This window comes from Dermacentor andersoni, chromosome 1 (genome assembly GCF_023375885.2).
Source record: "Dermacentor andersoni chromosome 1, qqDerAnde1_hic_scaffold, whole genome shotgun sequence".
Classification (NCBI taxonomy): Eukaryota; Metazoa; Arthropoda; class Arachnida; order Ixodida; family Ixodidae; genus Dermacentor; species Dermacentor andersoni.
In genome coordinates this window covers 366,183,321-366,206,726 of record NC_092814.1, presented here as the reverse complement: position 1 = coordinate 366,206,726, position 23,406 = coordinate 366,183,321, and the positions used below count along the sequence as shown (strand labels likewise).

The 23,406-nt window shown below is 45.2% G+C and overlaps 1 protein-coding gene across 1 annotated transcript in view; it reads right to left on the bottom strand.

Annotated features, from left to right (window-relative positions):
* The window catches only part of LOC126516748 (frequenin-1-like), a 559,465-nt gene that overhangs the window by 34,488 nt on the left and 501,571 nt on the right, over window positions 1-23,406 (bottom strand). Inside the window, exon 4 of the mRNA XM_050166847.3 lies at window positions 16,963-17,052. Within this exon, the coding sequence (XP_050022804.2) occupies window positions 16,963-17,052 (90 nt within the window). The remainder of the gene's footprint in view (window positions 1-16,962; window positions 17,053-23,406) is intronic.

The following is a 23,406-nucleotide window of genomic DNA, read 5'->3' as shown; positions in this document are numbered from 1 at the left end:
GCACGGACTCTCCCACTAGCCTTCTGGCTTCTTCTGGCATTAGGACACTATCCACTAGGGCAAAGCAGGCACGTCTCAAGTTTTTGTACCAACTGCTGTATGACAGCTACGAGATAGATGTGTCTAAGTATGTCCCATTTTTGCAGTCGCGCCCAAATCTTCATAAGTACGAATGCGCATTAACAAAATACTCTTTAAACAACGACTCGTTTGGGAACTCGTTTTTTCCATTTACGATCCGCGAATGTAATCGGTTAAATCCAGGTGTAACCGGTGCCGAAATATTGCCCGTTTTCACCGCAATAATAGAAACACTTAGAAAGCAAAGGAAGAAACACACTTTCTCATTTGAACACTCGTTCTGTTTTCTTAGATTGCTGCAATTATACTATGTATTTGCTTATCCTTATACTTGCTGGTGGTGAGCAGTTAAATGGGTACAGGATTTCTTGGTGAAAGAGATTGCTTATTCAACTGTACATCACTTCGTTCTTGTACTACAACTTCTTTGCTTTTGTATTGCATTCCCATTTCTGTAACAGCTTGCAGTCCAGGGGCCCTATAATGTAAAATTATTCCAATATGTTTTTATTCCATCTCCTGGCGTCAAATTTGCGCAACCGCCAACGCAAGCATCGGGCGGTCACCCGCAGGGTTGTCTGAATAGACCAATCAAACGCTCACCTCGTTCGTAGGAGATCACTTTTGCTAGCTTTAATATCTAATAAAATTACCTCTAGTGAGCGGCTTGTGTTATCTAATTGGCTCACTAGAGGCGAGGAGCGTGCTACAGTGGAGAGGGCTTCGATGGGGTAGAGCCACTGCACTGAAAATCGATAACAAGATAAAGAGGGTGGTGCCGGCGTTTGCGATTGGACCGCTTTCCCTTACTTAGCTTGAGGTGGCTCGTCGACAATCGCGGCGGCATGCAACGGAAGCTTAAGAATGGCGCTAAAACGGATCCTCAGCAAGGAAGAGTTGGCAGGACGAGGTCGTAAACATGCCGAAAGTGCTCGAAAACTTTACGCCGCCACGCAAAACGTTTTATTACACGCACATAAACCCATGCTCTCATGCAGGTGCGAGTAGCCAGTGCCTGAGCGATCGGCGGCAGCCATCTTTTATTACTTTCGGAACGGGGCAGCCTGCGGCTATTCAGAAGAAAATTCAGTTTTGTTCGGCATATTAATGCATTTTTAACGCCTACACGTTACTTTGACGGGGTGAGTTCTTGCGTATTTGTGACGTCGCGTGAGAGGCAGGTGAAGTGGATGCAGCCCGAAAACTTTTGACCAATAGCCGAGGGCTAATGGCGAAAAGGCGTCGAATCAGAAATAACTATTTTTCTTTTGTTCGGTCAAATCATGCATAATCAGTGTGTACACGTCATATGAGATGGCGAGCTATCGGGGTTTTCGTGACGTCGCGTGACAGACAGGTGAAGTGCGAGTGCTCCAAAACATTTTTGACCACTCGCGGAGGGCTCATTGCAGAATTGGAATGGAAAATTTTGGAATAGTTTTACGTTATAGCGCCTCAGTGCCTGGTTATGCATCGCTTTCTTTTTCAGGGTTATTTTCGGGTGTTTGCAATTGTGCATGACTGATACGGCGTTGATTCTTTTTTTTTTTCTTTGTAGACTGGTTGTGCTTCATCTCGTGTACGCAGTGTGCACGTTTTCTAAATGGTAATGTGAATTATTGTTTGTGACCTTTGCTTTCAATGCTCCGTCCGGAAGTTTCTTTTTTTCTCGAGAAATCTTTTTTGTGCTTTTTCTTGTATGCACAATGCGCTTGATTGTATACTGTTAAGCTTTATTACGATATTCTTGTTCTTAGCGTGGTAAACTGCGTGGAGCACATTTATTGTTTTAATCCTACTCTGGCGGATGTGCTTCGCTTTTCTTGTGTGTACGTGTGTGTTTGTGTACATCTGTGCATGTTTTCAAAATATGGATTGTTTTTTCCATAAAACACGATTATTCCTTTGTAATACTCACCCGCTATGCTCTGAATTGAGAGTTTCAGTATTGAAAATGAGTAAATAAAATGAATACTGGAACTACAAGAGTAGGTGTTTTTCAGAAATTTAGCACTGATTTTTTCAAATTCGGGTGGCGAATGCATCTTCAATGCATCTATTAGTCGAGTTACACCGGGAAGTTCAACAGTCACTAGAGGACTAGTTTAAAAGTTGTAGTCATTAAAGACAGGTAGTTCAATATCGGCAGTGCACGATAAATTTTTGACTAAAATATTATTCAGGATACTTTCCCATAGGATTTTCGGAACAGGGTTACCAGAGCAATTGTTAGGACCAATAGAATCATCGGAAAGCGGATGTATAACGTGCCAGAATATTTTTACAGTTGTTATCAGCATAAATGGTAATGTGGTTGGTAAGAACATTTCTTTTGCATATTTAAGTGCGGCTACATAGGCGTTACATGCTAACGTGTAGGCTTTCCAACGTTAGTCAGTGGGCGATTGCTTCGCGGAACGACACAGCCGTTTATTTTTTCTGGATAGCCACTTTAAATGATCGTTGTAACAAGGCGTCGCGGGTTGCAACTTATAGTACGGGTTGTAATGTATTTACTGATGAAATGATTTAGCTCTGCCGGAAACATATTCCAGTGTGACTTCACCGCAGGGTGATCGAAATTCCTCAAGAATATGTTCAGAAATGCAGTCAGCTCGCTACTTGTTGCTTGAAAGATAACTCTGTTATAGTGCCTAATTATTTTTTGCATTGCCGGAAGTATCCGAAACGGAGCATTAAGGTGAATATTTAGTATGAAGTGGCCACAAATACTGAGGAAGTAATGGATGACAGCAAATTAATCAGGACGAGTGGTTACTATCAAATTCAGAGCACTCGCTGAATTTGATCTTATTTTTGAGGCTTGGGTTACTAATTCAGTCACCGAAAATGCCGTACAAATACCCAAGAATTTCTTTTTAATCAGGAGAGGATGCCAATAAGTTGGGTTGACCCTGTTCCAAACTAAGTTAGGAAAATTGAAGCCACCAATCAAGAAAAGCGGTGTACAAGAATACTCTGTCGTAATGAAACTAATCACATAATGCAAGTTCATGGCGGATGCGGGTGACGAGGACGGTGCACGATAGCAGACGCCTAAAATTCTTTTTTGGGTTCAGAGTTTCTGTAGCCCACACTGAGTCCTGATTGGTGCTGATGTAAATGGATGGGGATGCGATGCGTTTCGAAATGCCGAAAAGTACGCCGCCACCACGACGTCTGTTCGGTCACAGCGATACACTGTGAATTGTTCAGTCACATCCACACATATGTGCAAGGAGATCAGCAAGTATGAGGGAAACTATTCTCGCTACACGATTCCCTTACTTTAAAAGGAATTTGCAACTGCATTTCACATTTACGCGCAATTGGCATTCTCTTCCATATGCACTTAATTTCAGATACACAAAATCTGACCGTCCGGTCGTTTTTTTTTTTTAGTTAATTAGCAAAGTGCATCCCAATGAAAGCTTAAACTGGCGTTGTGTCCCCGGACAGGGCCTTATTGGCTGAGCCTGCATGTCACTCATACTTCCAGCCTCCTTTCACGCTCCCCGAGGCGTCAAGGCTGCGGCGCTCCTCAATCACGTCGCCCTCGCCTGCATACAGAACTCATCAGGGTCGCAAAGGTTAACGCCCGCTGAGGTCGCGCCAGCGGGGCGATTCGAAGCCTAATTTACGAGCGCACTGCGCGACGCTTCAGTTGCGTCGGTACGAGAGGAGAGGAGCGCCCAGCAGAACTGATGGCGCGTGCCGACCCGACAGTCTGGATACGGAGAACGCAGTGGCGAGCCGCCGGACGATCGTTGCCCCCCTACCCTCTCTGCTCCCCATTCACCTTGTATACTTCCGACGCCCGTCACTTATACCCAGGTCCATGCTGCCAGCCTCAGCACCCTGCCCGCGTTAGCGCAGACCCTTCCTTTTTTATCTATCGCGGCAGCCACTGAGCCGGCGCCATCATTCTCCGCACGTCAGACTGCGAAATGCTCCCGCATTGTCGCGCACTCGGCTGCAATAAAGTTGCGGCGATTGGCGCCCGCGTGACGCAGCGAAGAAGGGAGACACAATGCCGTGCAAAAAAAGAAAGAAAGAAAAAGCCTCCTTCTTTGAGGGCAAAGCACTGAAGTGCGCTCGTTAGGTTTTCTTTTTTTCTTCCTGAATTTTTTAGAATATATTCTCAGAATGCATTCTCAGAATATATTGCCAGAGCATATTCTCAAGACGAGTAGCTGCAAGTTACAAGAGCGCCCATGCTCCACAAAAGTTCAGCTGAATAATTATGAAACTGAGGCCCGAGGGACAGAGGCAACACTCTTATATCTAAAGAGTTGCGCCGCCTCGACACCTTTTATGCGCGTTCATTGCCATGTTGTCCGCGCCGGAGACCTCTAACGAGGTCGCCGGCCTGCAATGGCTAGCACGTGCGACCTACGAGAGCGCGCTCTCAGCAACTCATCCCAGCTTCACCGGAAAAAGCGAGCAGTAGCAAAAGTGCATGCGCGGTTGATACAGAAAACTGCCAACTTGATCGTGCCCCTCCTTGTAGTTTCGCTTTTTTTTTCTACTGGCGACGCCATCCACGTAGGACTGATCTATAGTCTCCATATCGAAGGCTCCGCGGCGCCTACCCTAAGTTCGGCATGGTAGCCTTCTGAGGTACTTGTGATAATTTTTGCAACTGCCTTCGTCATGCATTTACTATCACGGACTCCTCACAAGTAAGGAAGGTGTCCTTTTTATTGCGCTGGCCGCCAACGAAGATGTCTGTACAAAATGTTGAACATGGCGGGGAACAAAAAATACTAATTTACTACTACGATTATTAGAGCGCAGCTCTTCGGCACCCGTTTCTTCGTTGAGCGTCGGCGTCCGTCGGCGCAACCGAGCACATCGAAGAATGAAGCGCAATCGTGGAGCGCAGCGGCGGAGGAAATACGGTGATAGCGAAGAGAGCACGAGGAGGAAAGCGAAGGGTGCAGGAGATTCATGAGGGGGAAGGTGGAGGAGAATAGCATGGCGAAACTGTGAGGAGGAAAGCAGAGTGCCGCATGAGACGTGCTCAACGACGGCGACGAGGCATGCGGCGAGCGTGTCCACCGATACCATATATGGAAACAAAGCGCTGGCGTGGGCTTCGAACCAACTGCGCATGCGCTACTTCGCCTACGCAGCCGGCGCTAGAGAATGCGCATTGTGCGAACCATGCGTTCCTGTATTGATTCTTTCTGAACAAATGAAGTTATTGGATTTTACGGGTGAAAACCATGATCAGAACATTAGGCACGCCGTAGTGGGGGAACTCCGTAAATTTGTAACACTTGGGGTTCTTGAACGTGCACCTAAATCTGAGTACACGGCTGGTTTCGCATTTCGCTCCCATCAAAATGCGGCTGGCGTGGCCGGGATTCGATCCCGCGACCTCGTGCTTAGCAGCCCAACACCATAGCCACTAAGCAACCACGGCAGGTTTATTCCTGAACAATAAGCAACGCAACGGGTGGAAATGCTTCGTCTGCCACTGACGCTAAACGAACTGCCCGAGCAGAGCCTCAGCGTCGCCTCCGAGAGGACCCTGTTGTTCAGAATCAAATTATTTGCCACAATATACCGCGGATTCAAAACACCTACACAGCTGCGCTCAATAATCTCGTTAGGGAGTATGGTAATCGACGGTGAATAATAATAATAATAATAATAATAATAATAATAATAATAATTATTATTATTATTATTATTATTATTATTATTATTATTATTATTATTATTATTATTATTATTATTATTATTATTATTATTATTGAAACAAACAGTATTGCAGTTGCAAAGCTCAGTGCACTACCTGGCAACAGGTTATGACACAGTCGTCATTCAGACTAAGGAATTGGATTCAGTCGCAAAAAGTCTTGAAATCCAAGTTAGGGCCACTAACAGAAAGCTTAAGAAGACAGTCTGATGAAATAGCTCAATTTCGTGCTGAGCACAGCAAGGACGAGCAGAACAGCGGGCTTTGGGATTTGGAACACCACGCACTTCCATTTTCTTCAGAGGAAAACCTGCCTGCTGTCATGGCAGAACTTGCACAGAAGCTTGCCTTGACAGAATTAAACCCTGGGGATGTTGTTGTGGTTCACTGACTGCCAGCCAAAAAAGGATAAGTACCAGCTGTGCTAATTCGGTTCTCTGACCCATTGTTACGCGACACATGGCTGGCATCATGTCGCAGACTGCGTGTCTTGGTACAGAGAAAAGTCTACCCCATGTATAAAAATTAAATTATGGGGTTTTACGTGCCAAAACCACTTTCTGATTATGAGGAACACCGTAGGGGAGGACTCCGGAAATTTCGACCACCTGGGGTTCTTTAACGTGCACCTAAATCTAAGTGCACGGGTGTTTTCGCATTTCGCCCCCATCGAAATGCGGCCGCCGTGGCCGGGATTCAATCCCGCGACCCCGTGCTCAGCAGCCCAACACCATAGCCACTGAGCAATCACGGCGGGTTACTCCATGATGTACATAAACGAAAATTTGGCTCAGATAAAAAAAGAATTATTCTCGAAAGTTCATGCTAAAGAGAACGAAAGCCCCTATAAGTATGTGTGGGTTAAGAATGGCAAGATTTTTGCTGCTTCGAATCTCCACGGCCGCTGACGTTCATAAGATGGCTTAGAAGATAGCAGTAAACTTTCACTCCCTCCCAGGTTTTTGTTCACTTGGAACAGTCTTTGACGTCAATGATAATCCATCCTTTTGAGCTGTTCATGTAAACGAGATAAGTATAAGGAAACAGTGGGATCAGTTTCTTGTCAATACAACTAACATTTTGAGCTTAGCAGACGCTTTCGTACTTACCGAAATTGACGCTCAAGATGATATGCTGATCCAATTCTGCCTACCCAACTTTCAAGAGCATTTTAAGCGGGAGAATGGCGGTCTTCATTAAGACTGAATGACTATTTACACCGATAACGTTTTCAATTTTTGGTTGCTCAAACCCTTGCATGCCGCATGGAAAATTCTAGCACTGTTCTCTCTTTAATCCCTATGTTTCGTACACCGTCAGAACACGTGCAATCATTTCTCGATGAACAGAAAAAAGTTTAGATCTTTTGCCACCTTATAATAACATGTTCATATTAACATAGAAATCCTAAGCAAGAAGAAAACATTTGTTTCAAATTACTTAAACAAACTACCAGACTATGGCATAGAATCTCCCGCTAACCAAGCCACTAGACAAGAAGCGATCTCAGGACGCCTTGTGTCTTCGTGCCTCGATCACGTCTTTGTTTGTTCACTATATTTTTTTTACCGTTAAATCCATTCGAATAAGAAAGAAGCTTGCTGATCATTACTATATCGGCTGCCCGATCTCTTCTCCTACACTTATGCAGTCAAAAGCAAGGAGGACCAATATATAGAAATGATTGATTGCATTAGATTTGAATGACTTGTCACCCAATATGAGCGGGAAACACTCTTAGCGCACAGTTGTTCGACCAATGCGTATAAAAAGTTTGTAGATGCTATGCAAGGGTGCAAAACATCCGTTTTGGTAGGTAAGCGAAAAGCACACTTCCATTGTGTAAATAATCGAATATTGAAGACTATTCAAGAGCAAGACGAACTTTGGAAATGACGTCGGAAGCACCCTGAACACGAAGTTTTGAAGCGTCTTTAGCGAAACGCATGAAACGAAGTCACAGTAATGATGCGCTGTATCCAAGAGAAGCTACTTTAGCGGTCAATTTTCTTCTTCAAGCGATAAACCAGCAAAGATGTGGTCTTTAGTGAAATAGCTTAGGGGAACCAAGTCGACCTCCTACTTAGATTCGCTACTAAAATGTTTTGGTGCTCCGTCGCAAGCGGCGGCTAATTGTTTCGACAACTCATTATCTGCAGTGGCGCGAGATATGGGAACACCCTTTAATCTGCCGAGCCTTACATCAGCTAGCAGTTCAGTATAAGATTCGGCGCTTCTGCCCTCGATGGCGAAAGGCGGCTTGTTTCGATTGCTCTGTCGGTCACGAATGAGCCGTGCTCAAGGTTTAGATAGAATATCAGCTGAAGATACGTATAACACGTGATATCAGTGTACTAGCTGAGCCGATTATTTTTATATTGAACAGTATTCTAGACACGTGCGTTGTACCCACTGAAATGAAGATAGCATGTGCTATTTCATTTCATCGATTTCAAGGATGGAGATGTGTCAAAACGAGAAAAGTACCGCTCCATATCCCTACTTCCTTACTTAGCACAACTACTGGAAAGGCATGGCTACTGGAAAGGCTATGGACCGCTCTGTTCTTAAGTGCAACTTTTTATCAGTTTCCCAGTACGGCTTTGTTCAAAGCAGCGTTATGCAGTAACTTTTTGAAACTTTGTAAGATTTTTTACACGAAACCTTTCAACAAAATCAAGTGACTTGTGGACTGTTTTTGGGCATATCGAAGGCATTTGACTCAGTTAGCCACCATATTCTATGCAGAAAACTTTACTACGAAGGCTTCCGGGACATGTTCTAGATTTGCTTAGTAGTTATTTCTTGAATCGGTTTCAAATTGTTTGTTTGAATGATGTACACAGCACACTGTGGCACCTGACAACAGGAGTGCCGCAGGGTTCAGTGCTGTCACCACTTTTATTTAACTTTTAAGTGTGGTACTTGGGATATGTAACTGGCACAATCACTGTTTTTCAATATGCGGATGCCACGTTACTTGTTCAAGGCACATGCAATGTGATAGGGCTCTCGGGTCTGCTTCAAGTCTATGCAGTTAAAGTCTTATACTTGTGTAAACGTAATCAAATAGAAGTTAACGCACGAAAAACGCAATTGGTTCGTTTTAGAAATCCCTTAAAAGTTTTTGATGCCACGCTGCCTGTGCTTTTGCATGGCTTTGATTGTTTGAATTGTGATTGTACACCGATTGATTGTGTAGACAGTGTTAAACATCTAGGAGGTCACTTTGATAATCATTTATCATGGAACGTTCATATGGCTTCGATATGTGCTAAACTTAGAGGATCTGCATCCTTACTTTACCACGTTCGAAGTTATGCTCCTATTAAAATAATGAAAATGATCGTGCATGAACTAGCATATTCGCATATAAAATGTGGTATCTGCAATTTTTTTTAATTGTGGCAGCTTATGGAAGTTCAAAGTAAACAGTTTATTACACAATATTCTAAAAAGTGTAGCTTACAACGCAAACATTCATATGGATAACCTGTTCAGGTTTCTGCAAATGCCAAACTTTGACTGAGTGTTTCTCTCTGTTTTTCTGCCGCCATATTTATGGAACGAAGATTTTTCGCACACCCGCTATAAAGCACATGGATCTACGCAATCTCTCCAGATATATTGTTCCTCGAACAAGAACTAATTATGGCAAAAGGGCAAATACAATATTATATTCCTAATTTGCTTAATGAACAGCCCGACTAAGTACTGGAGCAACGAAGCTTATTCGGCTTAAAGGGCGCCTTAAAAGAAGGGATAAACGAAGTTTATCCGGCTTAAAGAACGCTTCGAACGAAGGTATATAAAAAAATATCACTCGTATCAAGCTAACCTTACTTTGTGCGTATGCGAGCATTGCTATTGGTTTGAACATGGTACATGTATCCATTTCGCCGTTTTCCTTTAGTACATTTGCTAATTCAGTACATATTTATGTAATAATCTGTCCCTTCTTGTTTTACGATGACATGTAGCAACTCTGTCGCTGTATTTTTTTCGTGTCATGGTAATTTGCTTTTTACTTGCTATTGAAAATGAAGAGGTTTAGTTTATATTTCGAAGCATTTATGCTGGAGACCCTGCCAATGTGATTTTGCCGCGTCTGTTAGGTCTCTGCCATGCAAACCCTTGGAAGGCTTCGGCAGACCCGGCAAGAATCGCAAGTACATAAAAGTGTCGGAATAAACTCTGTTATTATTATTATTATTATTATTATTATTATTATTAACTTATACTAGAGCTTGTTTTTGCTGGCTGCTTACTCATTTACCTTTATGTTCGGGGTAAATATATAATAAATATCCTCCTTCGAAGAAAACGGAAAGCGAAATTAGTGTTTGTAAGAGAGCCATTAGTTTTGGAACGTAGGAACTTCAATATCTCATTGCGACAACGCCTTCAACCCGCTCAATGCGTCGCGACAGGCAACCCTAGTTTTATGGTTTGGGAAGTTACTGCAAAGAATACATGGCACGAAAGGAGAAACAACACGAAGCGGTACTGACAGTACTGCTTCACAATCTTAGTACGCTTCGTGTTGTCTCTTTTTTTTCGCCCCTTGAGTTCTTTACGGTAACTTCCCAAACCATTATTCACCAACTGGCCGACACTCTTCTCAGGCAGTCCAAGGTGGCGCAGCACACGCGCACAAAGCCGACGGGACACAACAAATTCGAAGGAAACGCACGAGGGCCTGCATGCTTCGATTAAAATAGCAGAAAAATCCTTCAAATAGCTACATGAGTCCTTCTCGACGTGCTAGTGGGCGTAGCGTTAGTCTACTGTGAGCGCTCTGAACACTGGAAGTGCCACTGCCGGACTGCCAGACTGCTTGATGACCCGGAGAACCCTGAGGCGTCCACTTTGCTGGTTTTATAATGCGTTCGCCTAGGGGAATCACCTATGGTCGTTTTCTCTCACTCGAAGAGCTGTCCCAATTTAATGCGACTGTGAATGAATGTCATCTCTCTATAGCACCGACGGGAGTCCGAATAAAGGCGTGAGTGCAGTGGCCTTGTAGGAGCGCCCCCTGCTTGGTCGCCTGCTGACGATGCGCTCAGCGTGGAAATGGACGACGACAAGGCTGCATAAAAGAGACAGTTTCCGACGCGTCGACAGCGCCGAGTTCGTGAACCTAGCCTTGCGATATCCCTTTAACGGCCGTCTGCGTACGATGCAGAAGACATGTCCAAACTGGTCGAGCTTTCTCTTTGTTGTGCGTTGTCATACTCTACGCTAGTCGTGTGTGGCCGCAGACGACTATGGCAGCTTGTTCGTTGTTTATGTTCAGTTCCTCAGTTACGAGCACTACACTTTCAAAACGTGACAGGCTTCGTGTTAGGTCGCCTCTGGCATCAAACATAGTTGACTAGAAAGTTGTATGTGCTTCATAAGTACAAAACGCTAACATTTTTCACGTCACATGCTCGTCTTCGCAAAGCCTTTCAATCGTAAGAGCTCCATGTTTTTCGCCATTCGCCTTCGCTTATGACATGTTCAATAGCAGGCTTGGCCAAAAATTTCATCTTAGAAACAATTCTAGCGTAAGAAGCTTTCGTGAATACGGGTCTATATTTAAAAATATTTACTCTTTTCGTGCCAGTCACTTGTCTTGTTGCTATGTGCACCATGAAGTAACGAAATGCTAGAACTACATTTCACGACTTTTGGAGCACTAGCAGATAGCTCTAGAACTCGTATACGTACGTGATAGGTCTCGAATAACAAAATCAAATCGTATGATTTTGTTGTTATGACCTTGCGAAGGAGGTCGAGGCTGATCACGAAATGAGGGAATAATTAAATGGCTGCGTCGTTTACCTTATACGCCATAAAAGGAGCGCCCCTTCAGCCTGCGCGCGTCCGCGAGCGCGGGAGACGCAGCTCTTAACTTCAGCCGAAGAGTTCTCGCACAAAATCCTTCCGGCGGAAAGTCAAGTAGAAGAAGTGAGGAAGCCGGTAGGAGAATAGACAAAGGCGCCTCATATCGCGCCGTGCACAGCCTTTGTCTCTGTCGCGTCCGTCCGTCGGTGCACCCTTGAACGCCACCAGGTCGAGTCATTCACCGCTCCTCCTCGCCCTGTCAGGTCGGGCGGAAGACTTCTAGCGCCACGCAGAGACAAGGAGAATCAAAAGTGGCAGTCCTGAGCCGCCCCAGCGTGCTTTTGTCTCACGCCTTTTGTTCCGTTCGCCGGATGCACTAGCGAGCCCACGCTGGCCGCATAGGGGCTTTTGTTCGGCGCCAAGTAATAACCGCCTTTCGCCTCCTTTGCTTGTCGTTAAAGTTCTGGCTAGGAACTGCGCCCACCGGCGTTGCATAATGGTTAGACAGTACCCGCGCAAACTTTGGTGATGCTGAGAGAAGCAAACAGACCACTTCCGCAGCGGCGCCTGAGAAGCCCTGCTATATTCTCGTTATGTTTATCACTCAGGCGCGCAGAACTAAGTAATTTTGCAGCCTCGGAGAAATCTATTGCGTTGCCTCGTTGGGTTTGAATGAATCCTTTCTGAGTTTTTACGTCCCAAAAACCACGATTTGATTATGAGGCCCGCCGTAGTGGGGGACTCCGCATTAACTTCGTCCACCAGGGGGTCATCAACGTGCTCCCAATGCACGGGACACGGGCACTTTTGCATTTCGGCCCCATGGAAGCGCGGCCGCGCGGCCGCGATTCGATTCTGCGGCCTCGTGCTTAGCAGCGCAACATCACAGCCGCTAAGCCACCGCGGCTGGTACATTGGCTTTGCTAAGCGAGCTCTTTATTGTCGTTTATGCTGCTATTGCGAAATAAACCAGGTACCTAGTCTTTATTTTATTAGGCCTAAGCCAGCAAGCGCGAGGCGCACTCGCGACGTGGCGTCGCAACTAATGGGAAGTTTCACAGCTGCACAAGCCGCCGGCTGTTCCGTTCAATGTGCAGTGTGATGCTTTCGCTTCAAAAGTAGCTGTAAGCGAGCACTCATCCTGTCGTGTTGCTTGTTTTCTCACTATTTCATGCTCGTGTTTTCGTATTAGGCGCCGCCAAAGAGCGGAAATCAGCGCGACAGCTTCCTCGGCGAAAGAAATGCAGCGCAGATAACTAATCCTAAACGACCCTGGGCAGAAGGTGTAAGACAAAGAGGACGATAGTGGCTTGGCTCTCTTTCTATCCACATTCTTATTGGGCTGGCTTGGTTACAATCATTTACCGACTCACACGGCACGCAACACTACACCAAATGCTATAGGTTGCTAAGCGAATCACCGTCATAGTGAATGGGGAGCTCTTCCGTATTCAGTATAAATATCGCTATGCATGCTTCATAAACGGATTACGGTGTTGATATGCAGCTGAAAGTGCTACGAAATTGCGCGGATATGACGTATCTCTACTATTAAGTGAGCGACGCCGGGCTCTATAAATCCCACCATTCATAATTGCCGCTAATAGTAACGTTGACGTTTCGAAAGTGGAAAGCGAACGGCTGATGACGTGCGTTTTATATGCAGTCTGCCTTGATACCCATCATTAACATCATCATTATCAATCTATTTTATGTCCACCTCACAAAAACGAAGGCATCTCGCAGCGATCTCCAATTACCCATGTCTTGCCTGCTGTTAAAAGCGCAAAACGTAGACGGGACACGAGACCAGCAGACATACCACAAGCGCTAACTTTCAACAATGTTTATTTGCAATAAATGTTGGTGAAAGTCAGCGCTTGTGGTGTGTCTTCTCGTCTCTTGTCCCGTCTGCGTTTTGCGCTGCTAACACCAGGATTGAAAACCAACAAGCCCAAGCTGCTATTCTAGCGAAATCCATGTCTTGTTCCTCGGTCAAATAAACGTTGTTGAAAGCCAGCGCTTGTGGTGTGTCTTCTCGTCTCATGCCCCGCCTACGTTTTGCGCTGCTATACACCAGGATGGAAAATCAACAAGCCCAAGCTGCTATTCTAGCGAAATCCATGTCTTGCGCCTGCGTATTTTCTAATTTGATCACCCCGCCTAACTTCCCGCCGTCCTCATGTTGGGCTTGCCTTAGTGGTACTTATTCTGTAAATTTAATGGTCCACCGGTCATCTACCCTACGCATTACATGGCCTGCCCAGCTTCATTTTTTGTACATTTAATGTCAACCAGAATATCGGCAGTCCCCGTTTGCTCTCCATGTAACGAGCGAGGGTCTCAAATCCGGCCGCACTGAAGCCTTCAAGTATCATGTCTAGGTTTATTGGCAAGTTGCCTGCACCCAAAATGTTCAAGTACACGTGAAGCTTGCGGCGGAAAGGATGTTCCACATCCGCCGCTGTGCCTTGTGACTGGAGGCGCTGGCTAATACACCCAAGGTTAATTCTATAGTAGATAAGCACAAAATACCCCAGAAAGCACATGGGAAAGCGATTCTGCGGTAACTCAACTGGTAAGAGCATCGCACGCGTAATGCGAAGACGTGGGTTCGTGTCCCACCTACGGCTAATTATTTTTTCATCCACTTTTATTTCCATTAATTTATCATTTCTTTAATGCAATTAATAAGCACAAGTAATTTCCCCTATGCTGTTCTTGGTGTATATCTCTGTTGGTGTCTTGTTATATAACTAGTAAAAAGTGCGCCCCTCGGTTTCCTTTCTCCTTGTAAAGGGGCATGTATCGGAAACAAATAAACCTTTGCCCCATATGGTTTCTGCAAGGAAATGGTTGGGAATAAACATTTCTTTATTTTTTTCTGATTTCCAACGTTGCGCCCACATTTGAGAGACGCGCTGTGCATTTTTATTGCTTCCCTAAAAGCGGCATTCACACTGGGGAAATTCCTAACGTGCGAGCACGCACAAACACCATTCACAACAAAAAGGGCACTATCACATTAAAGCTGATATGGCGCGTGACATAGCACTACCACCCGCCAACTTTCATTAGTTGCGTTGCAGACGCACTGAAACTTACAGGTTATCTTCTGGCAGGTTTTTTTCCGGATTCATCGTTAGTGTCACATCATTCGTTATGTGTATTACGTGTGGACATAGAACATAAGCAGACATTATAAAAGGCTGGCAAATATGCGATGGAATCACACTCGTATCTGTTTCGCACCGTGTACCCTTTAGAACCTCGAACACTTGCCCTGCGGATGAAACAAAGGAATGCTATCCAATAAAACCGTGTCGATGGCGCTCGCAACTACAGCGTGTACAATGCTCACGGAATGAAGCGCATGGATTTAGGGCTCACTAATGAGCATAGTTTCGTTTTCGAAGTCTGCCGTCCGTGTGACATCGGCGTAACTTTGGCCTAGCACACTTTAATAAGAGTCCGCTTCACATTTAGTGAACCGATTTATAGCGACATAACTCGGTACGGTTGAGTAATTGCACATATGTAGTGTTCTACCTCAATTTTCCCTGTCGCGTTTCGTTCCGTGAGTACATCACATTGCTGGTGGCCTTGAGTATATAGGGTGTTCGTTTAGCTGCACGAAATTTGTAAGGACTGCCTGCAGCAGACAGCACACCTAATTAAGTAAAGTAAATAAATTGAAAAGGTAATTAGTGGAATTAAACTAAGTATTCAATTAGGCATCTTGATTTCTCGTAGAAATAATTGCCTCCTCATCGAGTAATTTTTCTATCTGCCGTTGGCAGTTTTTAAAAATTTGGTGCAGCTGAAAAAAACACCCGGTACTATACGTATAGTGCACGGTCGGCCCCGCTTCACCAACCAATCGCACATTACCTATACGAGCGTTCTTTCACGCTCGGAAAAACATTTTTATGTAGCAAGTATTGAACAACAGGAAGCTCTATCGGGAGCTTTCCATGTCGTTCTACAAATTTCTTATTGACACTTTTCATCTAACTTAATATTTCAGATGTCAATTAATTATTTAGACTAATTATCTAATTAGGCGGAATAAAAAATATATTTGAGTATCTCCAAGCGACGAAACAACATTTCCTTGGTTTTGTCCAGCTACGTGGCATTCGCATATTTTTAAACTCTGGCTAAAATTAGCTGCGACACCGTGTATATACACAGCGCACACTAAACCTGTGCTCTGTCTTATATGCAGACAAATGTGCTTTTCAACAGGCTGGAATGACCACACTATTTCTCTCCAACGCGGCATTACAACGAAAGAAAATGCTACGTACTCACGGTAACAGCCCGATTTGGCTCGTCTCAACATTCAAATACCCATGTAGCTCAATCTACAGCTTGCTAAATGGACACAACAGCCAAGTGCGTTGTGCGCCTAATATGGAGGCTTGTCTTCACATGAAGCATGGAATATATTCACGAAGCACCTGCAAATAAACAGGCGGTCGGCCATGCCTGCGCGATTTTGCAAAATGACTGACCCTGTGTTTAAAATTGAGAGCAGCTTGCGTCCTTTTATCGTCTCTGATCTTTCGTATCCCGCGTTCTCATTGGCTTACCGTAGGTGAAGCTTCATTTTCTTCTTTTTGTTTCCGGTGACAACAAAAAACTGGACACACGCCAATCGGCGCACCCAGGAGTTTCTCTGTCACTCGGCGCAGATCCTCCCGTGACCGTGAAGGTCGGCGACATGAAGTCCTGCCAGTATAAGCGCGCCTTAAGTTTTTAAGCCGAAGAATAAGCTGTTGCGCATTGATAATCTCAAAAAGAAGCAAGGGTATAACGTAGAAAAAAAAGGGATATTCCCCATTTTTACAAGTAGAAAGAAATAAACTCTACTGGAAGTTATGCTGAAAAGCCAGCAGCACTTACAAAACTTTACATGGCAGGTATGCATTACGGTCTGATCTTGTGTAATAAAATATTTAGTGATGTGAAAATGAGCTGCGGAGACGCACCACGGGTTCTACGAAATGTTTGGTAGAAGCCGAGGATGTAATTAAGCGGCTAAAGTGTGTGGTAGTTTGGGCAAGCGAAAACTATGACCATAAGAGCCCGGTTTTCGCCCAGCTTGTCATAGGCTGACAGGCCTGCGACAAGCCACGGGTGTACTATTTGCACGGAGCTTACGACAGGAGACTTATGAAGAAGCTTCAAGCATGAAATAGATATATTTTCCTTACTTTGCACCAATAATACTACATCCCTAATGTAGCATGGTATAGGTATCCAGATAGTGTCGCTTGATATCCTAAGAGGGGTGCCACGCAAGACTGCATATTGAAAGAGCCAATGTGTATGGACCTTACCTTGTCTTCGTCGAACACGTTGAAGATATAATCCACGAACTTGGTGGGATCTCCGCACGGAAAGAACTGCCCGTATATTTTTCGGAATTCCTGCGTGAGAGAAAACAAGAAGCAGTCACAGGTTAGTTCTGAGAAGGGAGGAAAAGTCGACCATTCTTACTGCGTAATTAACCATCGCGACTGCACTGCTCTAAGTGTACAACACCTGAGTCGAATAAAGGAATGAAAACTTGTGGAACGCTTGAGATGACGACATCCGTTCTTCGTCCTCTACGGTTCTCTTGCATGCGACTTTGGGCAAACAAGTAAGGTGCGTTAAAGTTCACCGAAAAAGATACATATTAATAAACAGCTGGACGGCAGAAGGCTTGTGGACGTTCCTTACCTTCATTTTGTATATGTTTAGTTTAGTCAGCAACCTCTATACTTCACGTAAATGAAGGAGCAAAGTGATGACATATGGCACAGAACTTTGGGCACTTATTTCAAGTACAAGAATCCCGTGGCCGAATTCAAAAATATTTTCGTTCGTAAAAGCTATTTCGCATTTGCTGGCCGCCTTCACGAAATACATCCAGCCTAAGGATTTGCTGGAAATTTCTCGTACGGACGATTCTACATACTCAGTGCCATTTGTTAATCTGCGCGCTGGATGTTCAGTATCAGCGTAAAAAATTCCACAGTTTCGCATCTTTACCAATGACCTTCATTACAATCGCGCACTCCCCAGAGCTCTTGTTTTCTTCACATAATTGAGTGGTTATTTCAGTGGAAATATTTGCGGAGATAACGAATACAATTTTTAAATGAGTTGACGAAACGGCAATCATATAACTTTTACAGACTCATTCTGGATGACTTTGTAGAATACCAAACACTACATAGGCTGCCCTCTTAAGAGAAGTTATTCACGACTTGGTCTTAAATGCGTTGCTTGGGATCCATACAAGAGTCTCATGTTTGAGTAAACAAGAGCTGTAAATATGACTGCTGTTATATCTACTAAATCAAGTGCATTTCTTAATCTACGAAAACCATAAAGAGATGCCGATTGTCCTCTGCGTATTTCTCGATTACCTCATTGATGACATGAAAGCGATCCATTGTAGAGTATCCCTTCCTGAAGGCAGCCTGTTCGTTTGGTGGACTGAAGTCCAGTGTTGCTCTTATTCTATTGGAGAATATATTGGTGAATATTTTATATAATACTGGAAGTAAGCTAATGGGCCCATAGTTTTTCAATTGTTTAACATGTCCTTTTTTCTTGATTAGTGTAATGTTGGCATTCTTCCAGTTCTCTGGGACCCTTGTAGTTAAAAGACAGTTCGTATAAAACGCCGCCAGTTTTTCAATCATTATGTCTCCTCCATCTTTGATTAAATCGACTGTTATTCCATCTTCTTCTGCCATTTTCCCCGTTTCAGGCCTTTCTAACTTCATCGCTAGTGATAGAAGGAGCCTCTGCAACCTGTTCATTACTGCTTCCAATGGAGGTATCGTGGCTCCTCTGGGTATGGTACAGGTCAGTATAGAATTCTTCCGCGGCTTTTACTATATCTTCGAGATTGCTAATGATATTACCCTGCTTACCTTTCAGTGCATATATCTTGGTTGGTGCTACGCCAAGTTTTATTCTCACTGATTTCATGCTGCGTCCACTTTTTACTGCTTCCTCAGTCTTTCTCACGTTATAATATCGAATATCCCTTATTTTCTCCTTGTTGATCCGTCTTTACAGTTCCGATAATTCTATCTGATCTCTTGAGTTGGACACTTTCATTCTTTGTCATTCCTTTATTAAGTATTTTGTTATGTGGGAGAGCTTATCTGCTGGTTGTCTTGGTGCCTTACCTCCCACTTCAATTTCTACTTCTGAAGCAAGCCTAGTTAAGGTTTTATTGATTACCTCTATGTCATCTTCACCTCTCTGGAGATATTTGTTTGCATATTTATTTGCAAGTACCAGCCTCAATTGGCCTGCTTTTACCCTTAGGGGGCCTAGGTTGGCCTGTTTCTTCCTGACCGATTTTACTCTGTCTCTCTTCAAATTGAGGTGAATCCAGGCCTCATTAACCTATAATCACTGCACCATTTACCCTACCTAACACTTCTACATCCTGCACTATACTGGAATGGGTAGTAAGTATGAAATCTATTTCATTTCTTGGGCTTTTCCAGGTCTACTTTTTGTTCCTACGCGTCCTGAAGTAGTTCGTTATTCGCAGCTTATGCCTCTCCTCAAATTTTACCAATATCTCTCCTCGAGTGTTCCTAGAACCGACTCCGTAGTTACCAGTTGCTTGTTCACGAGCCTGCATTTCCTCTACCTTTCCATTGAAGTGGCCCATTACTATAGTGTAGGGAGTTTGCACTTTTCTGATCGCTAATTCAACAAGCACGTCCCTGCTCTCTTTTCAATTTCTTGGGCAGCGCTGTTTAGCATTGTAATATCCCGCGTGCTCACGCACGCCTGGTGCACAGTTTTGGGCTGAGCGTGGTGCGGTCAAGCGAAAATGCAAATCAGTAAAATGAATTAAAAAATCGGATCTTTCCAAGCAACGTCCTTCACAGATAGTAATTCGCGCTTACGTGTCTAAGACTTGCTGCCAAGTGGCAGAGATACCATCTACACTACGAGCATCGTGTGGGGCCTTGAGATAAGGTGACATTGCCTCTGACAACTCCATTGAATCGGTGACAGAAATCGCAACGTAATGTAAGCAATTAGTCATTGCAAAAGCCTGAATTTTTCCGCTTCTTGTAACCTTTCTTTATTTTTGAGAAGGCCCTTTCCGTATATTGCCCTCGCATCAAGAAAGAGCTCGTGGTTCTCAAGCAAATGGTTCGGATCAATTTGTCAAACAGGAAGGCTGCTGAAACGATCCGGCTTCGGCGTCGGTGTCACCGAATGTCCTCAAAAAAGGCAGCGACACGAATGGAGAATGGGCCTTCAGTTATGGCACCCGCATTCTCCAGTAAGGCCACAAAAGGGCTGAACAGAATATGAAAGTCAGCTGAAAGGAATCATTCTCCACAAGTATGGACTGCGCTTCCGAAACAGCAACTTCCCAAAGAACCACAAATTCTCAATCCCCCTCTGGAGCCTACTACTGCTGATGATTACACGCGTAAAGCAGATTGTCAAGTAATTTCAATGCTTCGCTCCCTCATAGATGCCATTCGAGTGATATTGTCGAACCTTGGAACCACGCCTGTTCGAAGCACACTGAAATTACTGGACGCCTTAAGCCCAGTGGTTCGATCTCTCGAATAGAGATGTGGCCAACCATCACCCATCCTTTCGTGAAGAAGACCAAGCAGCGTCCCTCATTCAGTGGAATGCAAGAGGGCTAAAGTCCTGCCTTTCAAACTTTCGTCAATTTATATATACTAACATGTTCGCAATCATTGTAATATGTGAACCTAACTTATCAAAACGGTCACATTATTGGGTATTGACGTGATTATTCGACTGTCAATCGATGACTACGTACTATAACACACGATTAAAACTCGCGAAGACCATATAAAACTTACCAATTCCCTGAACGTAGTATCCCAGTGGTGCGCAATTGGAAAATGGTATTAAACGCGGAGAAAACAGTTTATATTGATACGTGTACTTATCTTTATCGGGCGGCCACGTTTCGCCGCCTAAGAAATGTAATCGCAAAGCGCGGGACGCGCCTGCATGTATCCGAAGTTTCTGGAAAGTTATAGATGCTTCTACACGGCTGTCTGTTGTCGCCGAACCTCATGTTATCTGATTTCATCGCGTGACGCGAATGGTGTAGAACTTTGTGGAAGGCACGCAGGTCCGAACGATTAGTCTGGGACATTCGACGACTGCTGCATAAAAGCCGACGTGCTTGACCCGCTGATCAGATTTTCGACGATCGCCGAGCGTGTTCGCCGCTATCGTTGTGCTATAAGTGTAGCCTGTTTTGTGGGCACATGTTCGCCCAATAAAAGCTAGTGTTGTCGTTCACAGTATTGCTGCTGTGTTATTCAACGTCACCACCACGTGACATCTGGTGGAGGTGCTTTACGTTCATGTACCGGACGCCCCCGACAAGCCGTAATTCAAGCCCGGACCGCAAAGACAACACCAGCGCCGTCCCGGAACAGCGAGCAAGCCGCCGTCTTCAACAGCTGCCCCCGGAGCACGGACTTCTACCTGAGACCAAGAAGATTGCGTCCAAGGCAACTCCAATGGCAGCCCCAGCGTCCCCCATCGTGCTGCAGCAGCCCAGGGAACCACCGACGTTCCGCGATTCCACATTTGAGGACCCGGAAAGCTGGCTGGAAACGTATGAGAGGGTCGCTACGTTTAACAGCTGGGCAAGCGACAACAAGCTGCGACATGTTTATTTTGCATTGCAGGACGCCGCCAGGACATGGTTCGAGAAACAACCTACTCGTAAAGTAGAACTTCTCACCAGTGCGCGCCAACTACCTTCTTGTTGTCCCGTCAGGACTGCGTCCAGAAGTATTGCACGCCCTACACGACGATCCAACCGTAGGGCACCTTGGATTCTCCCGGACGCTGTCGAGGATACAGGAAAGGTATTATTGGCCGCGCCTGACCGCCGACGTCGCCCGTTATGTCAGAACATGCCGAGACTGTCAGCGACGCAAGACACCACCGACAAGACCAGCCGGATTACTACAGCCAATCGAGCCTCCTTGCCGACCATTCCAGCAGATCGGGATGGACTTGTTGGGACCCTTTCCGACGTCAACAACCGGAAATAAGTGGATCGTCGTGGCGACGGACTACCTCACCCGCTTCGCTGAAACTAAAGCACTGCCGAAAGGTAGCGCCGCCGCAGTAGCGAAATTCTTTGTTGAAAGCATCCTGCTGCGACATGGCGCCCCAGAAGTCCTCATCACCGACAGAGGAACGGCCTTTACAGCGGAGCTCACCCAGGCCATTCTGCAATACAGTCAGACAAGGCACAGGAGGACAACTGCCTACCACCCACAGACGAATGGTCTTACGGAGCGCCTGAATAAGACCTTCGCCGACATGCTAGCAATTTACGTCGACGTCGAACACAAGACCTGGGATGCCGTCCTGCCGTACGTAACATTCGCTTATAACACGGCGGTGCAAGAAACAACACAGATCACGCCATTGAAGCTGGTTTACGGCAGGAACCCGACGACGACGCTCGACGCCATGCTGCCGCACGTCACTGACGAGGAAAATCTTGACGTCGCTACCTATCTCCAGCGTGCCGAAGAAGCCCGACAGCTCGCCCGCCTGCGGATCAAGAAGCAGCAGAGGACCGACAGCCGACACTACAACCTCCGACGACGCTTCGTCGAGTACCAGCCCGGCGACCGTGTTTGGGTATGGACCCCGATACGCCGACGAGGACTCAGTGAGAAGCTACTACGACGCTATTTCGGACCCTACAAGGTCATCCGACGTATTGACGCACTGGACTATGAGGTCGTGCCAGACGGCATTTCGCATTCACAGCGGCGCCGCGCACGATCTGAAGTGGTCCACGTGGTGCGCCTTAAACCATTTTACGGACGCTGACGAAGTTCCTTATTTTGTTGTTTTCTTTGCTACGAGTGCCTTTCTTTATTAATTTTGTTTGTTTGCAGCATCGGGTCGATGCTTTTTAAGAGGGGGGTATTGATACGTCTACTTATCTCTATCGGGCGGCCACGTTTCGCCGCCTAACAAATGTAATCGCAAAGCGCGGGACGCACCTGCATGTATCCGAAGTTTCTGGAAAGTTATCGATGCTTCTACACGGCTGTCTGTTGTCGCCGAACCTCATGTTATCTGATTTCATCGCGTGACGCGAATGGTGTAGAACTTTGTGGAAGGCACGCAGGTCCGAACGATTAGTCTGGAACATTCGACGACTGCTGCATAAAAGCCGACGTGCTTGACCCACTGATCAGATTTTGGACGATCGCCGAGCGTGTTCGCCGCTATCGTTGTGCTATAAGTGTAGCCTGTTTTGTGGGCACAGGTTCGCCCAATAAAAGTTAGTTTTGTCGTTCACAGTATTGCTGCTGTGTTATTCAACGTCACCACCACGTGACAATATGACCATAACAAACAAGAATTCAACCCTTTTCTATCCCTGCAGAATTAATCGCCTCATGCTACAGAATGTCTCACAGTATATATACCTGGGAGTATTGATAAGCCGTGACCTCAGCTGAAACGCGCATGTTGAACAAATATCCAAAAAAGAATTAAATAAATTGTTCTTTCTTAAACGTTCGCTTGAGTGTTCTACATATGAAACACGACTTTTCCCTTACACCAGTCATATCCGACCAATACTGAAAAATGCCAGCGTTGCGTGGTCGCCGTACACTAAGCACAACATTCTCACATTTGAAAAAGTACAAAGGAAAGCCGTGCAATTTGTTTTCAGTCGTTACAGGCGGAAGGATTCCCCAACCGAAATG